The following is a 23,816-nucleotide window of genomic DNA, read 5'->3' as shown; positions in this document are numbered from 1 at the left end:
CAGATGATTGTCACAGTGTGAACATGTAAGTACAAGTGGCTTGTGGGTCAAATCGTGTGCGTACGTGGACTCATTTAATATTGTTTTAGCGATCCTGGTCCTGGGTCACCAGGGCACTGGCAGTGGTAACATTGTTATTCATGGACTTATGAAGCTGACCAGGCCCTAACATAATTTTCCAACCAACTCAGAATTGGTCATCATAGGTCTCCTATAATGGGATTGTATGTATATATTATTTAAACTAGGCTTTATTTAGGGGCGATGAAGGATTGTGCTTGTTTGCAAACTGTTAAAAAAGAGAATGTAAAGCATCCCTTGGATTGTCGCGTTTACTTTCCTATTAGTAAAAAGGATTTGATTGTTCCGTGTGAATCTGTCCTCCTCTGGGGTCCTGCATACACAGCAAGGAGCCGACTGGAAATGGGACCACTTGTATCAGCAGATCAGAACTTCAGCTGATTTCTTCTTTTTGTAACTACAGAGGACCAAAAAAATCCATAATTTCAAAGAAAACACCCCAAATCTACTGGCACGTCCTTCCCAAGGCTGTTAAATAAGGCTGCTCTATTATTTATGAGACCGAACGCTATCCATTATTGTCCGTTTGATAAGATGACCATGAAATGAGGAACCTTTTCTGTTTGTGGCTCCAATCACCATAAAGAACTAGTAAAATGTACAGAAACTGTGCATCACGGGGGAGGGGAATACCTACCCACCCGTCAGATATTGTATATCAGTTATTGTATATTTTATACTGTGAAAAAGAATAAGTAGAAGTATTGTATTCTTTGGAAAATAGCTTTGTTATATTGTTATAGTTTGTGCCCCTGATCAGTGTTCTTTCCTCCTTTCAGACCTCCTTTTCCAACTCTGGAACAGCATGATCCTGACAACTCACTCGGATCCACGGCCTCAGCTACAGACACTATGAGGCAGAGGTATTCTGTAACATGTCACCCGCGATTACCTTACCTTATTATCTCTGATGGCTACATGGTCACCGTTCTCCGCTTCGCCAAGAACGCATCATCGTATAGTTTCCTGAAGTCTTTGCTTCTTGATGCCGCTCAGAGACTGGAGGATGTTCGACAGAGGTTGCCGCTAGCAAAGGTAGGGATAGCCACAAATGGAGATACACTAATATATATATATATATATATCACCAGTAAAATGTACCTAGATATGCTGCTAGCTAGAACCAGAATGCACAGCTCTGCAGCCAGCTTTAGTTCACATTTAAACATAGTTTGTGTTTTGTTTTTTTTTTGGTTTGTTATTTTGTGTTTCGTAGCCAAAGAATAAATTGAATACACTGAAGTCACTGTCGGGTTTAAAAGCAAATTTGTTAAAAGATGATGGCGATGCTTCCCTAGAAACTTGGACAATCCCAAACTTTCTACAAGGAGAGGAGGAATCCTACAGACCTGGTGATCAGTCAGCAGTACAGGTATTGAAGCCCGGTGTTTGCCCCACTGCGGTGCAAGACAGATGCATTGTGGGTACTCTAGAATGCATGCCACTCCGTCAGCAGAAGGGGGGACACTACATGTGTACATGAGCTATAGATTTAATAAAACCACGTAGTCTGCTCTTTGTGGAGTAATTATTAAATTATTAAATTAAGTGTGTGTGTGTTTTTTTTATATATTTATATCAACCTAGTGTTTCAGTGCCCTGATTCCCATTTTTAGGGAATTCTGGCCTGCAGGTTGTTCAAAAAGTAAAATTTTCAGATGTGATTATTATATACGGGTTTCTGTCCTCAGCTCGAAGACAATGCGTCCGATGACGAAGGCTTTCGCAAGTTCTCTGTGCAGTCCGATAGGTCTTTCGGGGGTGCGGATCAGGGCAGACTGGAGTTTGCTTCCATGTTTGACACGATGCATGCCAGCGACCGGCGCGTGGGGAAGAACGATGGGTTCGGTGACTTGCATCGTATCCAGAAGAGTCTCATTACAGCATGGATGGTCGGAGTAAAGATGAGAGGTCTGGAGGAGAAAGATACTTTGTTACGATACACTGTGGGATGCCTGACACATTTACTGTCTGCCCTTCAGAGTTCCACGTGGTCAGCTTTAAAAAGTCAGAAGAAAATGGGGAAACCCAATCCCTGCGTGGTCTACCTCACCATTATACAGCAGTGCCTGACTGTTTTATACTGGGATGTAGCTCCAAAGCAAGCGGTCAAGCACATCATAAAACTGACCTCAGACACGGCTAAAATGATACTGGCACACGGCCGAGAAATCTACTCTAAGAGGTTGATTGGATGCTTTTGTCTGTTAAAGATGGTTTGCCGGCACTTAAACATTATTTATAACTTACATTGTGAAAGCGTCTCCGTGTCAGCCGATGGGAGGCATGGGGCATGTCTGGACCGCATGAAGATTCCTGTGTTTGAAGCACTGAATACCCCTGAGAAAGATTGGTCGGTGAGGTTTGATTTTAAGGAGCCCCCACAGCCTGTCAGCATCGGTGCCAAGAAAGAAAAGAGGTATGGTATAACATTAAAGGAGCAGTCTAGTCGGCATGCATGTATTAATGAGAGTTGGAGTCTGTTATGCGTTGCCCCAAGAATGATCCCTGCTTTCAGTGAAGGCGGCTGGGGAGCAGTTACATGACACCCAAGTCTTATTTTCTAACTCAAATAACATGCTCCAATTTGCATGTAGTAGAATACACTGGGGGCCGTGTAAAACAGACTCCAATATTCATTTAACATAGTGCTTTGAGTATATTAACCCCCTTCTGTTGAACAAGTAGGCACGATCTGCTATACATTAGGCTCCTCTAAATGGATTAGAGTTATTCAGCAGCTTCCCAAATGTGTAATAATTGCAATAATATTTCCTGTTCTACACATTTTCCAGGCTTTTTGATAACTTTCTTATTAAGAAGTCCAGAAAACAGGAAAAGGGGGAGAGGTTCAGCACCTAGAATGCTCTTAGTGTAAGGCATGCTTTTCTCATTCAGTGTTTGACTTCTTGACTTTGCTCTTACTCTGTTGCAGGCTGGCAGCCCTATGGAGGCTTTTGTATAATCAGACTCTTTGGTATCGGACTCGGTTGACCCAGCGTGGAGCAATTAATCCTTCAAAGCAGGTTCAGAGTGAAATGAAAATGACCCGATCAATAATGTGTCACGTTCAGGCTGAGCTCCAGTCTGCTGGAGAGTGTTTGGACCCGGGCTTGCGCCTTATGCGCATCGAAGGTGAGATTTCATAAAGGTTAAGAGCATAAAGTTTTGGGTTTTGGGATTTTGGAAAAGAGTTCAACAAGTTGTAATGTTTATCTCAGGGGTCAGGTAGACATTAGTGAGATGGCTTCTATAGGTGATTGGGACTCGGGATGAATTTTAAGCTAAAGGAGCTGAAAAGATTGCCAAGACTTGTGATTATTAAACTATTGAATGTTCCTTTTTTACTCCTGTAGGTGAAGAACTTTTCTTGCTTGGATCGTACCAGGAGTCTGTGGAATTCTGGAAACGTGCGTTGCTCGAAACCACCGTTCAAGGTATAAATAAACATTAAAGATGGCCAGGAAAAAAAAAAAACATTTCATTTTTATTTTATAATTTTGACCTCTCTATTGAGCTCTGTGATGTTATTACTGAAAACAATTGGAACAAAACCATCTGCTTGTGTTCCTACTTAGGAGGGAAGAGAGCAAGCTTTCTTCAGACACGGTATTACTTGGCAGTACTTTATTGTCACTTGTATAATTACAACCTAAATGATGCTCAGGGGGTATGCGACCAGCTTGTGAGAGAGTTGCTGCGGAGGTCCAGTCTTCTTCAGGACACAGAGCAGGATGCCCCCCGTAAGTGCGTGCCGTCTGAATGTTTCCGCGTTAGCAGATTCAGCTGTTTGGAATTTGGAAATTAATTATTATGCCTATTTGCCTTATTGTAATAGCCTTTGGAAACTTACTAATAACATCATACACTATATGACCAAAACCATGTCAGCCCCTTAAGGCACCAGCCTTAACAGAAGAGTGGAAGCTGTTATAGCTGCAAAGTTAGAAGCATAGCATTGTCTAAAATATAAAAATATTCTGCTGCCGCTAATATACACTGCTGGGTGTACCCAGCGCAGCATTCGGATAGCCTGCCAATTCAGTTAAACGTTTTCAACAGGATGCTCATTGTAAACGCTGGGTGCGTTTTATAGTTTTGACTCCTTTCCAGAAGGATAGACCGTGAGGCCAAACAGTGCACTGACCCTTAGGATGGAGACTATAAGCCATCTCACTCAATTTTTTGGAAGTGTAGAATGTGACCTGCATAGAGCTGATTAAGAGTTTTGTTTATTTGATAAGTGATAGATGCAAATTAAAAGGTAAGTCTCATGTCCGGTCCTTGTGTCTCTTTCAGGAAGTTGTGAGGATGATAAACGGCTGTTGGGAGATGTTCATCACGAGGCGGCGTTGGCGGTGATCCAGTCCATGGGCCGATTCATGGCTGCCTATTTCACTAACCAGCCCCTTTACGTGTTTCCCCCGCACAATGTCAGCGTTTTGCTGCCTCTTCACATTGTCTCAGGTATAATCATCAGGGGGATCTGTGTCTAGCGGTGTGATAACTCCGCTCAGCGGGGGATCTATGTCTCATGGTATGATGACTCTGCTCAGCGGGGGATCTGTGTCTCGCGGTATGATGACTCTGCTCTCCAAAACAATGACGCTGTCTGACAAGCCAAAGAAACCTTGCTAAATGTAGTTTATATATGGCAACCCCCCCATTACATTAAACTTGCTTTTTTTTTTTTTTGCCTTAGTGAATCTAGTTCAAACTGTATATATGTTTTCCATTGCCAGACTCTGCAGTCGTTACAGTCTATACCATAGGATTGCAGTTTGTGCTACACCATAACTGTTTATAATTCTGAGTATTTTTCATATAATCCTGGCTTTGTCGACAGCGGCTTTGTGTCTATTAGATTCTATCCGTGTTAAATGTGTTCAGTGTCCTGTATTGTAACAGCATTATATAAAGGTTACACGTCGTCATTACAGACAGGATTCCCCGCGTCGTCAGACTCCAGCATGGTTTGGTTGCCGGTGCAGTAAGAGACCAGAGTCTTTCCAGCGTGTGGACCGTGGAGTACGTGCTCGACCTGCTTCTCGTCGGTGGATTGATAGCAGAGGCCGCGTGGCTGGCAAATAAACTCGGAGACTGGAAGATGTCTGTTTCCATGGGGGTCGCTTATAACATGTACCAGGAGAGCCTCTGCGATGAGTAAGTTGATACGAGCGAAAGCTGTTTTACCAGATGTAGTTAATTGGTGTCTGTTTTTTCAGCACTACAACTCCCATTATCTTTAACCAGCCACAAACCATTTGAGTATCATGGGAGTTGTAATCCTACACCAAGCCATGTACTGCTACTAAGCGGCTGCCTATAGTGTTATATTAACAGAAGCAAAGAGGTTTAAGGGTGTTTTATTTTTAATTTAATTACGGGATTGCAAGTAGCTACGGATTTAGTTCAGGTTTTTGTGATATCTCGTCGCATGGCTATTTTAAAAATTGGTTTTATAACACTTACTTGGTTTTTAGATTTAAAAGCAAAGCTCCCCCTTTGCCCCCGACTCTGAATCCAGCTCACACGTTCCGCGAAAAGCTCCAATTTTTTCTAGGCCGCCCTCCAGGTTCCGAAACGTCCGCTAAGGATTCCGACAGACAGAAGCTTTTTACAGGTAATTTAATTACAGCGATTTAATTTCAAATTACGGTATCAGAAAAGGTGAAAAGGAGGTGCACGTTTCATACAGGGAAGCAAGGGTTTGATGTTCTACCTACGTTAATAAATACCGCTTTAGAAACGGCATCTTTAGCACCGTTTGAATGCAGAAACCCTGGAAATAATTTTTTTTTTACGTTTTTGCCGACGTGTCGTCATCAGGCGATGAAATAAAACTGATTTGCTTCATGTGCCAAAGAGATTAGTTAAGGTTTTACTGAAGTGGAACTGCACGATTTTAAAGTCCAAGAAGTTTTCTCAATTTCTATTGAAACGTCTGAGCCGAAATGTACATGCATTTTTTTTTTTTGGTTCTTATTCTTTCATTAAATGTCACTGCTATATATTTTGGCACTGATACCCTGTAGATCCGATCGAGGAAGAAGATGCTGACTTACTGTTTAGCTCCGTGCAAGAGATGTTGAAAGCAGCCGTAATGGCGAACGCCGAAATCCTCACAGACGCGTTTCTTCAGTTGATGGTTTCTGCCAAGACGTTGATCAGAAAGTTGTCCGGTTTAGTGCCAGAGCAGCTATATCTCCCAGCACCGCCTCTGTACTGTCCTCAGCCAGCGTCCATCAGCAAGGTAAGAGTTAAACATTCACACTATCTAAAGAAAACCAAGGACACGAGCCCTCGATGACGTTCCTAACCACGGTCATTGTGTCCAACCGCTATACAGTCTCTGGAACAACTAGAGAGCCTCGTGTTAACTACTAGAACCATGCAATGTATATGAAGCTGGGATGGTTTCTAATTTGTTATAACATCCTATAGATAATGCTTGTGTTCACATATATGAATTGTGTTATTGCGTTCCCGGAGTTCTCCATGTAGATTATTACTCCTTTGCCTTATTTTGGGCTATAGACACTCGCTACCGTGTAATGTCCCCATGGCCTGCTGTCGTGTGTCCGTTTTAGGAGGATTCCAGCGATTTGCCCTTTGAAGCGGAGAAGAGCAGCCGCGAGAAGCTGTCGGGGGTTCTCCAGCGGGTTCTTCTGCTGTTACGTGCGGCTCGTTGTTCTCTCCCGGCAGCCCAGTGGTACATCAAACAGATAAAAAGAGCAAGAAAAATCATGCACAAGGTACCGCGTGGCAAAGTGCTTCGATGGAGGTCATTGCCGTTAAGTTTGTGAGCATACGGTGCAAACATCATGGGGGGCATTAAACCAACTATTTGTCAGGGGTTGGTTGGAGTGGCTTCGGATCTGGCTGCAGTACATAGTAATGCACCAATACAGAAACATGTATAACTTAAGTTCTATGCGTATATTAGGATCTAAATTACTATTACTAAGACTACTGTAAGGCAAATTTCCCCTACGTGAGGGAAACTAACAAATCCCAGACATACATGTCGGCCTTCGTTTGTCTCATCGGTGGGGCACGATCCCTCTAGGCACAAGAGAGTCTCGATTATCGGTCAATTTGTAAAATAATAAAAGAATATATATATTTTCCCCTGTTGTGTCTGAAATCTGCCTTGTATACTGTATACACACGGCTGGACAAATCCCAGCAGACAGGTGGAGATGGCTCTTAGGTTTTACCTCTGGCACCTTATTTTATTTGCTGCCATCTGTTGGATTTTATGGATTTAACCTTCCTTGTCAACTGGAACCCAGCAGGCTGTTACATTTACTCGTGAAATAACTTTATCATCTCCCCAGATTCGAGCTAAAGGCTCCCTTCCCGCTCTGAACGCGTTACCGGAGACTCTGCTGAACTACGCCAACAACGCCACGTCGTGTTTTAAACCTCAGCCAAGCGATCCGGTTACTTCAACTGTAATAGGTTAGTTTTAGAAACATTTAGAAATATATGTATTTTATATATTTGGCTCAACATTTCCTACATAATCACAGGCAGTGTTATGGAATACATATGAAAATATATATATTATGCCCCCAGCTTTTCAGGTCTTGCCACGGGGGGGTGGCAAGAGGAGGGGCTGACTACATAAGTGGGCAGGGCAGTATTATGGAATATATATGAAATATTATATATATATATATATATATATATATATATATATATATATATATAAATTGTATCATGGCTACTCTCCCAAGGAGCCGCCTTTCAGTGCTCCGCTTCACAGCTTTTTTAAGGAGCTTCGACAACACGAAGCGCGAGTGGTATTTCAGCTCCCTGGGTCCGTGTGGGGGAGATCGCAGGATCTTCCGGCAAAATAGGGACTGATTGCCACAGACACACGTTACATGGCTGCCCCCTCTCCTGCAGGTTGCTTCAGAGAGCTCTGTGCGTTGTGCTGGATGCTTCACGTACGCGAGAGACTCTCTTACTGCTGCAGACGGTATCAGAAGGCCAGGGACGGCAGCAAGCTGGTTAAGGTAAGGTGCTGATCCATAAGATATTATATTACACGGCGTACGTAAACGGTGACATGTATACGTTGACAGAGTATCAATTTCCCTGCTTCACAGGTTTGCCTTAATTAAAACTCCAGCCGTCATATGCACTTTCATGCGTATGATAGGGTCTGGGTGGTCCATTTTGCAAATGCAGAATCCCCCCCCCAAATACATCTGCCCCCCCACCACTAAATGCCCTTGGCTAAATGCAGAATGTCCTGCACGCCATGGCTCACCTCCACTCAGCTGAGCCTCTGATTCTATTATCTATCTAGGCTGTGAATGAGCATGACCCCTGCGTGACGGCCCACTGCTTCGAGGTGCTGGACTGGGCCTGCCGAATGCTGCCTTTCTCCCGCATCAATAACTGCGAGGAGTTGGTTCAGGATCTGATGCTGAGTCTGGTCAGCGAGCTGCCGCCGGTGAAGAAGGTAAAACGTTCCTCTAAACTTCACGACCCTACAACTGTAAATCCGTTCGGCTAAAACATATCAACAGCTACTGACCCCACTAGCTACCGACTCGAACGTACAACGATACAGCCCACAGGGCACAGAGCTCGCAAATACTATAAATAAAATAAATGTTCCATGTTCCTGCCCAGATTGGAGGCAGTCCCAATAAACAAAAATGATTAAGCGCTGCTAACCACGAAACGCGTCAGGGGTTCTCTCCTCTCTTGGTGGAAGTCTGCTTCGCGCAGGCTATACCGATTGAAGGATGAATAAAGTAATCATCAGCAGATTAATTACCTGTGAACTGTGTGCTACGGGGCCAGGTCTGGTGTGGCAAAACATATGTGCCATATGTGAATGCTGGAGTTTGGCCTGTTCTGTTTTTTTTTTCTCCCTTTTTAATTTTGGATAAATAAATATTAATGTTTCTTGACTGTTCTGGGAATGTAACCTAATTATATAAGAGACAAAATGAGACGCCAACCAGACGGGTAAAGTCAGGCGATTGTTCGAATCCGAGGCAAATGGATCTTGCGTGTTTTCCTAAGCCTTAGTTTTTGCCCTAAATCTAGTTATCGGTTAATGTGCGCAGTGTCTGGTTAGCTATGGTGTTAATGTATAAATGTAATCTGTGTTGGTTTAGGTTGCAGAGATCCTGGTAAAGGCTTTCCCGCACCCCGATGTTGTCCGGGTTCCTCTAAGGGAGAAATACCATTCTGTTCAGCAGCGTCTCCGCCATTCCATGGTCAAGGGTAACGCGTTTAACAGCTTCGCTCTCTCCATCGTTTTCTAATTATCCATAATTGTTGCCAAAATGTCCTGGATTTTTTTTTTAGCTAGATATTGGTTTACTTCCTTTTCTCTAACTTTATGGTTAAAGTATTAATTTCTTTCCTATCACTGCCATTTTCCACCATATGGGTGAAGAAATCTGGAAGTGACAAAAGCGTGACCCTTGTATTGCGCTCATACATAGCTTTTATTTTTTTACGTCTTTTTTTACGTTTTTTTTTAATCAAACACACAAGCTGTTGTAATGTTACGGCGGAAATGTGTGTCGTTCTGTATAATGAGTATGCGGCTGTTTGCCATAGGACCTCAAGGAGAAGAGATGATGTCCGTCATCATTCACAACGTGCAGAGGGTGCGGGTGAAAGCCCTCCGCCGAGTTCAAAGAAACATTGGGCCGGTTGAATCGCACTTGTGGGAGTCTGCGCTCGGAGAGGCATCTGATGAAGAGTCTTACTCCTACGACAGGTTCTCTTTGGGCACCACTCTGAGCAGGAGCACCTTGACCGACTTTGGAAGGTCTCAGACGTACAGTGAAGCAGACACCTTATCCGAAGCTCAAATGACTAAAGATACAAGTGAAAGGTACCACCGAGGGCTAATCTGACTTCATAGCATACATTAAACATCCCCAAAAAGGCCATGTATCCATATGGATTACACATGCAGTGGGCTAAATATGTTAAAATATGTGGCAATTACCCACTATTTTGTTTTTTGCTAAAAATGCCTATGATGGCCAGCAGAAGGTGCCGCTCAGATTGAAAAAACTCGGCTAATGCTGATGTAGCCCTAAAAGAAATATTTTAATGACAGATAAAACTTACCTTTTATTTACCGCAAAAAATGTACAGTTCTAAAACTGCTATATAAAGCGGGGAAACTTAAATAATATGAGTAATGACAAAAAATAACTTGTCCACAAAGCTACCGAATAATAATAATAATATCTCTAAACACAATAGATTGGGGGTTTGTAAGGTCTGTCTTAATTGTACTAAACTGATAGGTAGTGTAGAGACCAGATATGATTCCGGTAATAGACTTTCTGCTAATACCGGGACTAATAGTGATCACGTACAGCCATCCGTGACCGCCTGCCGTGACTTCTGACCGGGGGAAATGGGAGAGGTAACTGATCGTTAAGAGAATACATGTAAATCTCAAAGCTCTAACCCATTCATAATGGATATTTTGTATTTTGTATAATGTGTTTGTGTTACCTGCATTACAGAACAGATGGCGAATTTGTCCAGGATCTTAGTGAGAAAAACCCAACAAATGAAGCCATCGGACCGAAGAGTAGAGTTCTCACCGAACCAGAGCACGCCTGGCCTAAAGTCGGCGTTTGGGAATTTGAGAGAGACGATGAAGAATATACAAACTTTCTAGACCTGTTTCTCAGTTACATCTTGGAAAAGGATCTTCTACGTTACAGCGAGCCCGGCATCCCTTTCCTTACAACATTTGCTCATCATCTCCGCGAACATGAACTAAACTCTCTGGTGTTTGACGTTCACACCACACTGAAGCGCAAGCTGGGGAAATCCGGCATCCAAAGTGTATTCAGAGCGGGTTCCTGTTATGACGTTAATTCCGATCCGTGCAATGATTCTGTTGGTTTGGAGGGTACGCTGCGTCAGAATCAGGGCACGGCTGATGGGACCACCAATGCTGCTTCAACTATCCTGAGCATTGGGACCACCAATGCTGCTTCAACTATCCTGAGCATTGGGACCACCAATGCTGCTTCAACTATCCTGATTGAAAAGGCGAAAGCGGCATCCTATAAATCCTTCCTTAAGGTGAAATCAAAAAACCCAGCCAGGAGTGGACTGTTTGGTCTAAAAGACCGAAAAACACCAGTCTGCGACAGAGACAGCGTGTCTTCTAAAGATCTTCCTTGTGACTTAAGTGGTTTTAATCGATGCGGCTACAGGGTAAATCCTACCAGGAACTTCCAGCCCAGTGAAGAGCTCGGGTTGGAACTCCAGACGAAGTTCGGCAACGAGGCCAAGTTGGTGGAATGGTTGGTTAGATGGTCAGACAGGAGGCTGTTCTGGAGCGCAGGCAAAGCAGAACCGTGTCTGTCACAGGGCGCAGCTATCCGGGTGAAAACCTCCTCTGCTGCCATCCTTACTTCCATCTGGCTTTTAGAAAAGCCCTACATGGGGTGTGGATACAGATATCAGGTACAGACTGTGTCCCAATTGCTAAATGGGATCTGTAATCAATATAATTGGCGGCACTCGCTCTTTATATAAAATATTTTTCTTGAGCCTGACAAATCACAAAAATGTATTTCCCAATCTAGATTTTCTGTAGAAGAGTTTGAAAAGTGGAACTATAATCGATCATGCACTTAGTGCACTGTTTATTATTTGCATATCCAATAGGTGGACATTTGCCATATTTAATATATATGTAATAATATTTAATAGCTGTTGGGGGATATGCATTTTCATTTGTCCTTTTCTACCATCGTGGTCATTGTCCTCGTTACTCTTGTAACATGCATCTGTTACTTTTGGCAGATTCCGTCGGGTGACTACATAGTCGCCCCTGCTTCCCAGCTGCTTCCCAGCCAGTCGGTTGTACAGAGCGAGATGCCAGAGATGGAAGCCGGTCACGCGGAGTCAGAAGAAGGACTACTCACCATATCTGAGGAACGCTCAGAAAGCCACAGCTGGTCTGAGTGAGTGTTGTGTTATTGTGTTGTTTGTCCCTGACACCCCGTACTATAAAAGAACACTTATTAAAGCACCCAGTAATGCTAACCCTCTGTGCGTATGTTAATACCAATAACAAAAGTTATGGTGGGTAAAGGGGATGGAAAACCCTTCCACTTAAAATTAATGAGGTAGTAGAGGTATTATTAAACACTCATCTACAGACACCAGACAGGTCAGAAGGCTTGTTTTTCCTCAGAAATCTCATGGTGCTGCCACGACCACAAGGGATTCTGGGTAGGCGCATGCAAATAAGATCAACAATAATCACCTCTATATCCACTTTAATATGCATTCTTCCAAAACAAAATAGGTGTTCAGCGCTGGATCTGACTGAATACCTAACATGCAGTCAGATGCATTTGGCCGATTTACAAACCCTTTTACTTATTATAGCAACCAATATGTCCCCAGAGGATCATTTGAATAATTCTAATGGCCTTAAGATTAAGTGGCAAATATATTTATTACAGCAATTAATGCCCTGATGCCGATCTTTATACAGCACTACGGTTCACAAACGTGTTTCATCTTTACTTTTAGCCGTGTTGCTGTATATGATCAACCCATGCGGTATCACAATAAATAATTTAAATGGCCAGAGCCCAACTTAGCCTCACCTCTGCAGGAATGGAGATAATCATTTTTATCTTATTTACAGGATTCATTCCAGAGCGAGTCCCGCAATGCAAGTGACTCAAGACGGACGTCCCTTTGTCCCGAATGAGGAAAGCTCTGCTGATTTCCACGTGGCCACAGAAAATGACGATGATACTCCGCCAGAAACAGAAGGTTAGTGTGTGCTTATCCAGGGTGGCATTAAAGCAGCTGATCTCATGGTCTCAAGTAAGGTTAGCTTCTAAATACATGTATATTTCTTATTGCACTCTTTAAATGCCAGTACGTTTGTTGTGGAGCTGCAGATAATAAGTTTGGGAAAAAGTGACAGGTGCTGCATAACAGTAAACCCTACCAGATCAGCCGTTCTATTATTTTCCCTTTTATATTCTTATGGCAACAACCTATCAGTCCCTGGCTTTGTGTCACATGCCAAGCAGTCCCTGGATAATTATGAATCAGGAAAAACATGCCTCCTCTTATGTTGCTGATCCTGTGATGTGATCGCAGTTTGAAGTCGGTGATGAGGTCGGCCTGGATAACATGCTGCTGCTGCTGCATAATTAAATGAAAGGGACGCACGCAGCGGCGCATACACGACGGATTTCATCTTCTTTTTTTCCCACTAGAAAAAGAAACGTGTAGATTTGCAAATGTTTCCTCGGATGACCAAGAAGATGATACTGACGACGCAGCAAGAAGCCCCAACATCTCTGTTAGCATTCAGTCCGTATCCCAGCAGATGGAGGTGAGCGCCGCTGGTTGCACGGATGTTACGGCCCATTCGGGGTGTGATGTGTAATGAATGCATGAGTGTTTGCAAGTGGAGTGAGGAGAGATCACTCGGTTTGGTTGTAACTGAGCAGGGTGAAGAGCAAGTCCAGGGGTTTGAAGAGTTGGGTATTGTAGCGTTGTGGGTCAGGTTTACATTACGCATGGAGTATATTCTTTCATGATAGATTCTTTACACGGTGCATGCTGTGCTTCTACACCTCCTAAATAACAACCTGCATTTGGAAATCCCTTTTACTTATTTAAATCTATGAAGACTTGTCATATCATTCCTTCATGGACTCTTTATCCCAGACCTTAAGGGTCTCCAGCCACCAGGGAATGGAAGCATTAGAATATTCCTGCTAAAGGATACAAGATGTTTATTTTAACATGAAATCATCTTTTAACATCCACAAACGGTGGTGATATTTTTGTGTTATGAGCACGAATGTGTTTTAAGTAAGTTTGTCTGAAATAACCTTTTATTGAATAAAGTGGGGATAGCATTGACTGGAGGCGATCTAGAAGGTTCCATACCCTCCTTTAGTGTAGTAGATGTTCTGTTACAGTCTGCTATTACCAGTTATCATTAAAAAGCGCATTGGCAGATTGAGTTTTATCGAGAACGAGGAAAATGTCGGCTTGGAACCGGTCCACTGGGTTAGTTTACTCTTGACCTGGTCACGTTAGCCTCCTGGTGCTTATCATTAATTTACTGGGGTCTGCCGTCACCTCAGGCGTCTGGAACTCCGACAGCACTAGGTAAGGCGATATCCGGTAACTTTAATTATAAACAAGCTGAATGAACTTTAATTTCACGTTTAAAATGCTGATCGTAACGTATACTCCATGCTAATGCAGAAAAGACGTACGCCGATACATAGTCTGTACTGAAGTCCTGCATGTTCTTTCATGATTATGGAGCTAAGTTAGGAGAAGTTTTGTATGTAACCCATACCGGACGGTGAGCTTACTTATTCTTGTTTCTTTCATGTGCAGAAAGCCCCAGAACAGGAGCAGCCCGCAACTCCGGGGGCCGATGAGCCAGAGCGGTGAGTGCCTAATGTTTAATTACACATATCTAATGTATCAAGATATAGTCCAACAGCATGATACAAAAGTAATACATTTAATCAAGTATCCATACCGCCTTAAATCCATATAGAAAGGAGAAAACAGAACATTACTGTAAGCTCATGCATCTATAATAGGAAAACGGCGGACAAGACGGGAACCGCGCTATTTATGGCCGTGTCTGGACGTGACGATTGAGTCCTTGGCTGGAAGTTGGTATCTGTTTTTAGGCCAGTAGAGAAAAATATATAATGTTACATACTGTAAGCTTTCGGGATCACAGAGGTCTCCCCTCTGACTATGTAACGTTACATCTTTTTTCTGTGTTTGCCCAATAAAAAGATATCAGCTTTCACCAAACACTCCAATTTTCTCTTGGGCTAACACGGCAACATCCATTTTCTCGTCGCCTTTTCCCAAATATTAACCAATGCCAACCAAAACTGTATTACAAAAGGAGCAGCTCCGGAGCTCCATGAAGGAGCGCGTGGCTCCACTCCTGTGAATTGGACTAGTGGTTGCCCGAGTGCCCTGTCTGCCCACCCAACGTTTAACCATGCTTTATACAGGACGGTCCCGCAGAAACTCTATGGGCTTGGTCCAGCATGATACATATTGACATCTGTGAAAATGTTTTGCTAAACTCACTGTTTAGCAAATAAACCCCTAAGCGTTAAGCTAGTAAAATTTGCCTTTGATCCGGCATCTTCAAACAGAACCGCCGCTCGCCAAAAGTGGTTTCCGGACCCTTATAGACAATCCTTAAGCGTTTTATGTTTTCATATGTTACTAAGCCCGTCGTATGAGCTTTCTGATTGGCTGGGTCGGTTTATTCCTCGCAACATTATAAACGGTTTAATCAGTTTCAAATCCTGATATTGGCAGCCGAGTCGTGACTTTTTTTGGTGACAATTCTGTTAATAAACAGCTATTTGGTCTCCAAATGGGAACATTTTTAGTTTGCATTCTAGCGGGGGAACAATACGCTCCTTACCTACTATTCCTGGATGACGCAGTAATGGTTAAACGATCGAGATAAACCCCTTTAACAATTGCCCGTTATCCCAATGACCTGTGTGCACACGCCTTAACGCGGGCCGGCAATTACTGCCATGGAGACAAAACGTCAACAGCAAGCGTTTCATCCGTTGGCTTAATCTGTAAAGATACAATTCCCAGACCCACGCTATGGATCTGTGTTAGGCGGACGTCAAACATTGCCGCAGGCTTCATCTACAAATGAACGCAGACGAAATCTCAAGGTAATCTGTCATGTAAAGGAGACGTATGACCCAAAACGCCGAGACCTTCTTACATATGTGACCTTCTGTTTACATACATGGAGCAGGTTAAAGTACAGCAACCGTTATGGGTTAGTTTCATAGAATCGCTTGGAGAGACGAGTGAATGTTTGAGATTTTAAGACATGTCTTCTCTGTTTGTAAAGAGATTCATTTTACCCAATCGGACTCGGACATGACTGCCGTTGCCGTTCTATGTTATGGTTTGTATAGGGATGGACTCGACGAGATCACTTGTTTGCTAACATACTACGTCTGGTATCTTGGTGTCCTTTTAGGACCGGTGAACGGAGCCCCACAGCGCAGGCACAGCCTCATCTCCTCCAGCCTGTCTTGGATACACCAAATGTCGTGCCTGATACGGAAACCATAATAAACCAGCAGGCTGCCCCCCCAGAGCACAGCAGCCGGCCGGCGAACACGTCAGAGGCCGTCAGACAGTTGTTTCAGGATGAAATGTTTAGGCTCCTACAGGTAACATGCGCTGGCTGTGCGCAGCGTCAACAACATTTATGTGTAATTTGTATTAAAGCGACACTCAATGCGGATGATAGTCGTGTCGTCGTTGTAAGTTGTTCCGGTGTCCCCGTTGTAAAGTATTCGGGGATTCTGCAGGATCCCTGCTCTTGCCATCTATCCCACCCCAACTATTTGCCATGCGGGGGCTGTGCCTCCCGGTGGGTGATAAACGTATTACCAGCTCCAGCACTGGATCGGCCGACTCCAGGTTTGGGGTCGTAATGGGACCAATGTGAAATTTGTGGAAAGCACTCCCGTTTGGAGGTTTCTAGGATGCATACTAAAGTCCTTAGAAAGTAGTTTAATATGCGTTGTGTGTAGATTATACTGCCCGGGACTCTGCGCTGTCCCTTTAATAGCCACAATGCCACATGTAAGCTTAGAATTGAGAAGTGTCGCTGGTATGTTTCAGTTTTAGTCCTCTTTGGACACAGTTTTGCTAAACCTGTACTAATTTATGGATTTTTTTGCCTCTCTCAAGCTTCAGCAGATCAACTTCATGAGCCTGATGCAGGTGGTGGGGTCTTCCTTTGCTGCCCTCCCCCACCTACAACACATGCTGCCGCAGACTTCTCATACCGGGGCAAACCAGATGGTGAATCCTGCGGGGCTGCAAGCTGCTTTTCAGTCCCAGACCCCAGCATCCTCGGAAAACAAACAAAACGACTTTGCCACAAATCGTCGAACACAAACCAACGACAGACCTGGGAAACTGCAACCTGCCACAACAATCATGGCTGCCAGCGGTGAGCCCTGTGCAACACGTGACCAGAGCAACAAGGAAAACATGGTGCGGGTCCTTAAAATCCATTTTAGATTGATTTTTGTATTAAAGGTGCATCTGTCCTCTTAGATGCATTACTTTATGATTACTTTATGATAAACTACCCTTTGACCAAGAACTTGTACCATCTAGAGGCTCATTTCACGGCTCTTCTCGACTGATCATCCCTTACATACGCGTTTTGTACGGCTTAACGTTTAAACTGTTACTGATTGTTGTTTTCTTTAATCCTCCATAGGATCTTCCCAACTTGAATATTTCTTTGAATCATGAAAAAGAGAAAGAAAGGACTTCAGAGAAGCCGGAACTACTCGCTGCGGGTTTGCCGCTAATGGCACCTCCTCCTGTTCTAGACAAAGTTCCCATGCTGATTCCATCGGCCAAAGTATCGGCTGACTTTAATGGCTTCCCACTGCTTAAACTTTATCCCCAACCCAGTTTCAAACCCTTAAATGTGATTCCGGGAAGCAGGAGCCAAGAGTTTGCTTGGTCTAAAGGCCCCACGGCTCCTCGGGAAGCATGGGCTCCAGCTGATGCTGGACAGATCATCCATAGTTCTCGCAAAAGCAACGTAACCCCTAAGGAGCCACCGAATCCAGATCACAGTAAAGGCCATCTCAAACCATTAGGAAAACCAGAAGAGAATACGCGGTGGGCAGACATGGGGCATATGGGGCCTGCAGAGGAGCACCATTCATGGTCAGGTGTTTCCATGTACAGTCAGAACGCATTCGCCGAAAGAATGTTCAAAGGTCCTCAGAACGTTTCCGCCGGTCCCGCTTCCACCCCGCCAGCAGGGATTCCCTTACTGCATCTGCGTACAGACCATGTGATTCTTTTCCCACCAATAGCAGCCCCTGATTTCAGAGTTCCTCCGGTGCAGCCAACAACAGAACGAGACGCCGTGACAATGTTACCTCCAACATCGTTAAAACTACTGCAGACCAGCGTCCCCCGGCAGATGCAGGTAAATACCGGCCATGCGCGCCATGACGCTGCAGGTGAATCGTCTTTCACGTTTGGCGAATGGTCGGAGTTTTTGGTGCTGGGTTATTGGAGACGTAACATTGTAGGTTTTCATTTCTTGGTGATATACTGAGGTTTATTCATTAAAGTTGCATTGAAGCAGGATGAAACATCTCATGACCTCACCTTAATGAGTTTGTGCTATGAGACGGGCTGAGTTGCCCCGAATAATGCATAGTCCGCACTCGGAGGTGAAATGTTTCGTGGTTTAGTTAATCAGGCCCTGGATGTTGGAAAGTCTTTTAAATTATGCTTAAGATATGCATGTCATTATTCCACACACTGTCAATGTACAAAGGCAGACGACAGTTTAAACCAGGGGTTCTCAAACTGCGGCCCTCCAGCTGCTGCAGGACTACATCTCCCATACTCCTCAGCCAGCCCCTTAGCTGAAGGAGCATTATGGGAGATGTAGTCCTGCAGCAGCTGGAGGGCCACAGTTTGAGAACCCCTGGTTTAAACCCATAATGTGAGTGTTAAGTAGAGGATGTATAGACGCTTATGGAAAAGCATATGGATTATATGTCTCAGTAGCAGCGAACGTTGTGTTGATTTTATTTAGTAAAATCTTAAAGCGGAATTTACGATCCATTCATAGAAGTTTACATTTTTCCCCAACAGACTTTACTCAGTGGTCCCGCTCCCAGGCTGCTCCCCCTCCAGACCCTTCTTGAGTTTCAAAGAGATCACACCAGCAGAGGCACTTCGGAGGGTTCGTTGCCACTACTCAAGGCAAACCTTCAGCAATATGAAGAAGTGGTGAAGAAGGGTGATAGCCTGAAAAGGTACGTTATAAAGGAAATATCGTATTAACAGCGTGAGATGTCAAACGGGGATTATTCACTAAACTGTGTGGGTAAAGTGTCGGTGGCTAGTGACCTCATACAGCCAGTATGGCGTTTAAACCCTGCTATTGGTTAATGATATGTATGGTTAATGCCTTCCCCGGGTGTTATAAACCAGGTCCATGCTCAGAATAACTACTTGTGTGATACTTCTTTATGTAGGGGGTAATAATTTAAGTCGTATTATTCCTTCAACGCTCCTTTTTTAAGGAAAACACTGCTGGTTTAGATGCATAACGCATTTCCGTATTAACAGGGAGAGGAGGCGCTCCCGGCAGCAAAAAGAGGATAAAAGGGAAAAGAAAGGGTCTGTTACATTTCGCCCAGAAGCTTCAATTATTAACCCAAACAATCTTGATGAGGTTGCACGCGTTCAGGTATGAGAGCCACACACACATCATCTGATGCTATTCACACAGCCGGCTCCATTTCATAAATTGGACTAAATTAAAGTTATAAGAGAAATCTTTTTAAGACTTTATTAAATTAATTTATCAGATTAGATTTTGGCCTTTTTGGGATGTTGTTAAGAAATAAGTAGCATTCAGGTAGTTTTGGTCCTCCATAGAACAGTTCTAAACACAGCAATCGTTTCCCTGTCTGCTTTGCAGAATACCCGCGCATGTTCCTCTGTATTCATGTTAGCGTGTCTGTGTGTGTTTTTGTTCCTAGGATCTGCTCCAGGAGACATCTGTATGTCAGGAGAGCAGCGAGTTTGTTATTCCGTTGGGTATGTGCATTTTATTACACAGGCCCCGGTGTCTAATGTGTGAACGGGACACGCCTCCAGATCATCCAGAACATAAAGAGTTAACCATGTACACAGATCCCGTTAGGAATTGTATTGCAGTTTTTTATGAACAAATTACAAAATAAATTACTATCAAATAGACCTCATTAGCATCCAGCCAGGGGTTAATTACCATGTGACAAGACTTTAACTCTTTAGCGGACAGTACACTGTACATGGATCTTGCCTGCTGTCCTTCTGACATTGTGTTATTTCAGGTACTTTTGAGTCTCTGTTGTCAAAGGACATCCCGGAGGATCCGGTCCCATCCGTGGCCGAGTTACATTACATGGCATCAACCACGAAGACGGCCCCCGAGATCAAGGATGCCGGGACTAACACGGATTCTGGTAACTTTGGCAGCTTAGCCCTCTCTGCGCTGAGAGCCGTGGAGCCCCGTAACCACTTGTGATCCTCTGTAACGCTCTTGTGATTGTGTTTACTGTGTTAATGGATCAGTTTGGTGTCTGCGCAGGCTGCGTTCAGCCGCTGGATCTCCGCTCTGCTTTACCTGATTAATATCTGTCTGCCTTCCGACGTGTCTGATAACTTCTCTTGCTTTGTGATTCCAAGGGCCTGTCCAGCTCTCGCCTCTTGCTGTGTTTCCCAATGAATGCACAAAATCCTATGAGAATAAAGGGACTGGGTGCGATGATTTACCCAACGCTCCATCGCCTGCTTCTCGTCCTGCCCCAGGTCTGCCTCCGTCTCGTATAAATATCACGCGAGCCCCACTTAGAACCTGCGCGTGTTTTTCCTTTTATCTGTGAATATTTAGTGGTTTGGTGTTGCATTCTTACTGTGATACGTCTCGGCGGCTGGATATCTCCCGCCGTATTCTGTGAATCATTGCTATACCCCAGATATATTCGAATAAAATGTACTTTCCACGTGATTCTTGGCATGCTACTTGTCACCAAGCATCATCTGCCAGCAGTGCACTTATTGTGAGGATTCTGCGTTTAACCTGGGCCGTTATTTCTGGGGGGGGGGGGGGGTGAATAAATTAACCCCTCTTGTGCCTTAACAACATTAAACACTCAAAATCTGTTTCCTAAAATATGAATAATAAAACCAGATCTCAAGTCTTACCTATTCCACTGTACACAGATAAGTGCAGTTTTTAAACCGTTACCGGGGTACCTGTCTTTGTAGTTTTTATCATATTGGTAGAAAATGCTGCCTGTGCCGCCCCATGGACAGCATCACACAAATCAGATCCATCCCAAACATCTCCACGCCGTACGTTTGCCAATCCAGCTATCATAACCATGAATTGTTCATTTATTGATTTCTGATTTCAAAGTAATTAATAAAAATGCATACTAATAGAACAAAACACATGGAATCTGGAATCTGGCGAGCCATTGACTAGTGTTTTTTTGTCTGTTAGCCGATGCTCCGCGTGATATTCCTCTGAGGCTGCCTCCAGAGCTGCTTCTCAACCTTCGCTTCCAGGATGAGGAGGAGAGAACGTCGCCCCCAAAACCGGACCTTCCCCAAATCCACGTAAGACGTTCAGCGTGCGTCGTAAACAGAGCTTCACCAATTTATAAACTATTATGTTAACGTACAAATGCCAAAATGATTATAATAGAGAGAAAGTGTGCGAGGGCTACTCTGATACAGACATGTGAATTAAATAAATCATTCACTTCAATCGTGTGCCTGTTGGTCGCAGACTTTATGAATGATCGTTATTGTGATGCAGGTCGGGCATCGTTATATCAGCGTGATAGACATCGACGCAGGAGATTTCCCGGAGGGTTTCCCAGGCCCGTCCGCGCACGTAGCTCCATCCGAGAAGGAAGGTGACCGGCTGCACCCTCTGGTTTTTGAGGAGACAGAAAAACATAGAGATCCAACCCCCGAGGAACTAGATCGCATTACTGCTTCTGTGTCAAGAGCAGCACATGACAGCCTCTACCACGCTACAGGTACGGCGTGTTACATGCGATTGCATCTTGGGCCATGGAAGAAATAATGCTGTCACTTAACCCGTTATAAAAGAGGTACCTTGTTTTGCCGGACTCAGAAGGAAAGCTAGACATTGATTAGGGGAATCTTATCGCTTGAGACATATTCAGCGTATTTATTTGCCTGTGTGTGACCTCCTACATTTATTTTAGACTGAGAACTTTATTAATATTATAAAAATATTTGCTTTGAGAAGACACGGAAATAATACATTTTAACCAAATATTTGTCAGGATTGCTAGCTTACAATAAACGCTTATTGAAATGTTTATTGTCCACGTGCGGTGTATTATACATTCATCATAAGACTATAATAAGATAAACCTTTACATGTAAGGCACGTGTGTGTTTTGTACACTCTTAGAACACGTGTCTGAGGCCCAAGAGCGGCAGAGCTTTGAGAGGACACCCAGCTCAGCGGACTCGGTTACATACAGCATGCTGGCTGGTAAGGCCACCGGCCCTCCGTCCGATAAGCTGGTCGCACGACCTCGGGCAGCCGGAACCGCGGGGACGGACCATGCCCTCTCCAGGCTGCAGGAGATGGATGCCCAGTTAGCAGCCCTGCAAGACATGGCTGACGGCATGGAGAGAGACTTTGCCAATACAGAGCTGGTAAGTCCCCGGCACTTTGGGGCATCGGGTGTTGCATTGATCATGAGGCCACCATACAGTCACATGATCAAGGTGTGTATTCCTCACCGGGGCCGGACTGGTACTTTAAGGCCAGCAGCCGGCTGATGATGTAAGAGCAGGGTTTCGTTGGCATGTGGCTGCGGATATCCAGCTGCTGTATCCGCCGGCAGATCGGATTCCAAATCACTATTACAAATACGAAGATTATTATTATTACGTTTATTACAGTTGGTGAATACGATAGAAAACCTGTCCTCGGCTGTTGATCTTCATCCTAAAGATGTTGGTTCTTCCTACGGGGTTACAGATAAAGGTTAGTGTCGCTTGTTTGCGTAGAGAAGACGTTCATTGAATTGCTCTCGGAACATTAATGTAAAACAGTAACCTTCATGTTTTATTTATGCCGTTATTTTAAGCAATTATTTCTAACGCTGAAGCATTCCTGGGAATATATAAATGAGTCGCAATTTGCTGTTGAAGAATTATGTCTATGGGTTCGGTCCGCAGTCCTAGGAATGATGTTATTAAATAAGGCCAAATTTTATTATAATAAAGAGTAGCTTCAAAGCAGAAAGTATGCGTGTGTGTATGCGTGCAAGTATGTGTGTGTGCGTGTGTGTATATATATAGATACATTGGTGCGTTCGTATGCCGCGGTTTGTGCTGCAGCTGCTTTTTACAAAAATCTGGGTTATTCATACATTTTTAGCATTTGCTGCGAATGACGTGGAGCTGGAGGCCGCCTCTGAGGACGATGAAGATCCTTTGAGCGCTGCCGTCACCCTCTCACGCGCACGTCCGGCAGTCGTTGCCTTTTCACCAAGAGATTCCGGTGACGCTCGTCGTCCTGCAGGTACAGCCTTACCGGCACGTGTTTGTGGGGTCAGTCCGGGAAAGACCGGCAGGAGCAGACAGAGGAGATGTCTCGCATCAGGTTACCTCATCCTGATGTCATTATTGTGTCGGCCGTAACTTAAATAACCTCCAGCCAGGCGTCCGCGGGGAGTCGTCGTGTTGGCGGCTGTCTCCTTGGGTACCGGCTCGTAGCGCTCTGGTTTTGCTGGCATTGATAGGGATTCTAAGTAACGCAGATGGAACCGACATTGATGACACCTAACTTTGTTTCAGCTCCTGCACAGCAAGACAATGTGGATAAAAGGTAAGTCACAAAATCTTATCGATTTCAACCCCTCCAGCACCCATAGCTGATACGGTTAATTCTGTGCTAATCTGAACTTGGCTTGTCTCCTATGGCTTTTGATTTTATGTAATATCTATATATATATATATTATATAATTTACATTCATTTATTCGATATTCAGTGTTTCCTTTCGCTGTTGCCTGTCTTATTTTTGTGTCCAAATGATAAGAT

The 23,816-nt window shown here is 44.1% G+C and overlaps 1 protein-coding gene across 1 annotated transcript in view; it reads left to right on the top strand.

Moving 5' to 3' along the window:
• The window catches only part of LOC149283772 (ciliogenesis and planar polarity effector 1-like), a 33,168-nt gene that overhangs the window by 5,004 nt on the left and 4,348 nt on the right, over positions 1–23,816 (top strand). The window contains exons 9-40 of the mRNA XM_089497290.1: positions 861–1,116; positions 1,773–2,500; positions 3,017–3,216; positions 3,438–3,518; positions 3,660–3,810; positions 4,385–4,548; positions 5,022–5,244; positions 5,565–5,704; positions 6,117–6,334; positions 6,672–6,836; positions 7,422–7,545; positions 7,996–8,105; positions 8,402–8,557; positions 9,225–9,333; positions 9,676–9,955; positions 10,605–11,562; positions 11,905–12,065; positions 12,761–12,891; positions 13,347–13,465; positions 14,491–14,543; positions 16,145–16,340; positions 16,867–17,131; positions 18,021–18,136; positions 18,859–18,980; positions 19,297–19,417; positions 19,713–19,770; positions 20,049–20,228; positions 21,224–21,339; positions 21,542–21,767; positions 22,172–22,522; positions 23,153–23,296; positions 23,572–23,602. Coding sequence (XP_089353416.1) covers positions 861–1,116; positions 1,773–2,500; positions 3,017–3,216; positions 3,438–3,518; positions 3,660–3,810; positions 4,385–4,548; positions 5,022–5,244; positions 5,565–5,704; positions 6,117–6,334; positions 6,672–6,836; positions 7,422–7,545; positions 7,996–8,105; positions 8,402–8,557; positions 9,225–9,333; positions 9,676–9,955; positions 10,605–11,562; positions 11,905–12,065; positions 12,761–12,891; positions 13,347–13,465; positions 14,491–14,543; positions 16,145–16,340; positions 16,867–17,131; positions 18,021–18,136; positions 18,859–18,980; positions 19,297–19,417; positions 19,713–19,770; positions 20,049–20,228; positions 21,224–21,339; positions 21,542–21,767; positions 22,172–22,522; positions 23,153–23,296; positions 23,572–23,602 — 6,453 coding nt within the window. The remainder of the gene's footprint in view (positions 1–860; positions 1,117–1,772; positions 2,501–3,016; positions 3,217–3,437; positions 3,519–3,659; positions 3,811–4,384; positions 4,549–5,021; positions 5,245–5,564; positions 5,705–6,116; positions 6,335–6,671; positions 6,837–7,421; positions 7,546–7,995; positions 8,106–8,401; positions 8,558–9,224; positions 9,334–9,675; positions 9,956–10,604; positions 11,563–11,904; positions 12,066–12,760; positions 12,892–13,346; positions 13,466–14,490; positions 14,544–16,144; positions 16,341–16,866; positions 17,132–18,020; positions 18,137–18,858; positions 18,981–19,296; positions 19,418–19,712; positions 19,771–20,048; positions 20,229–21,223; positions 21,340–21,541; positions 21,768–22,171; positions 22,523–23,152; positions 23,297–23,571; positions 23,603–23,816) is intronic.

The sequence above is a fragment of the Sceloporus occidentalis genome, unplaced genomic scaffold, assembly GCF_023333645.1.
Source record: "Sceloporus occidentalis isolate IW3139 unplaced genomic scaffold, rSceOcc1.0.p SCAF_101, whole genome shotgun sequence".
Lineage (NCBI taxonomy): Eukaryota > Metazoa > Chordata > Lepidosauria > Squamata > Phrynosomatidae > Sceloporus > Sceloporus occidentalis.
The sequence above is the reverse complement of the archived record's forward strand: the minus strand, read 5'-3'. Positions and strand labels throughout refer to the sequence as shown.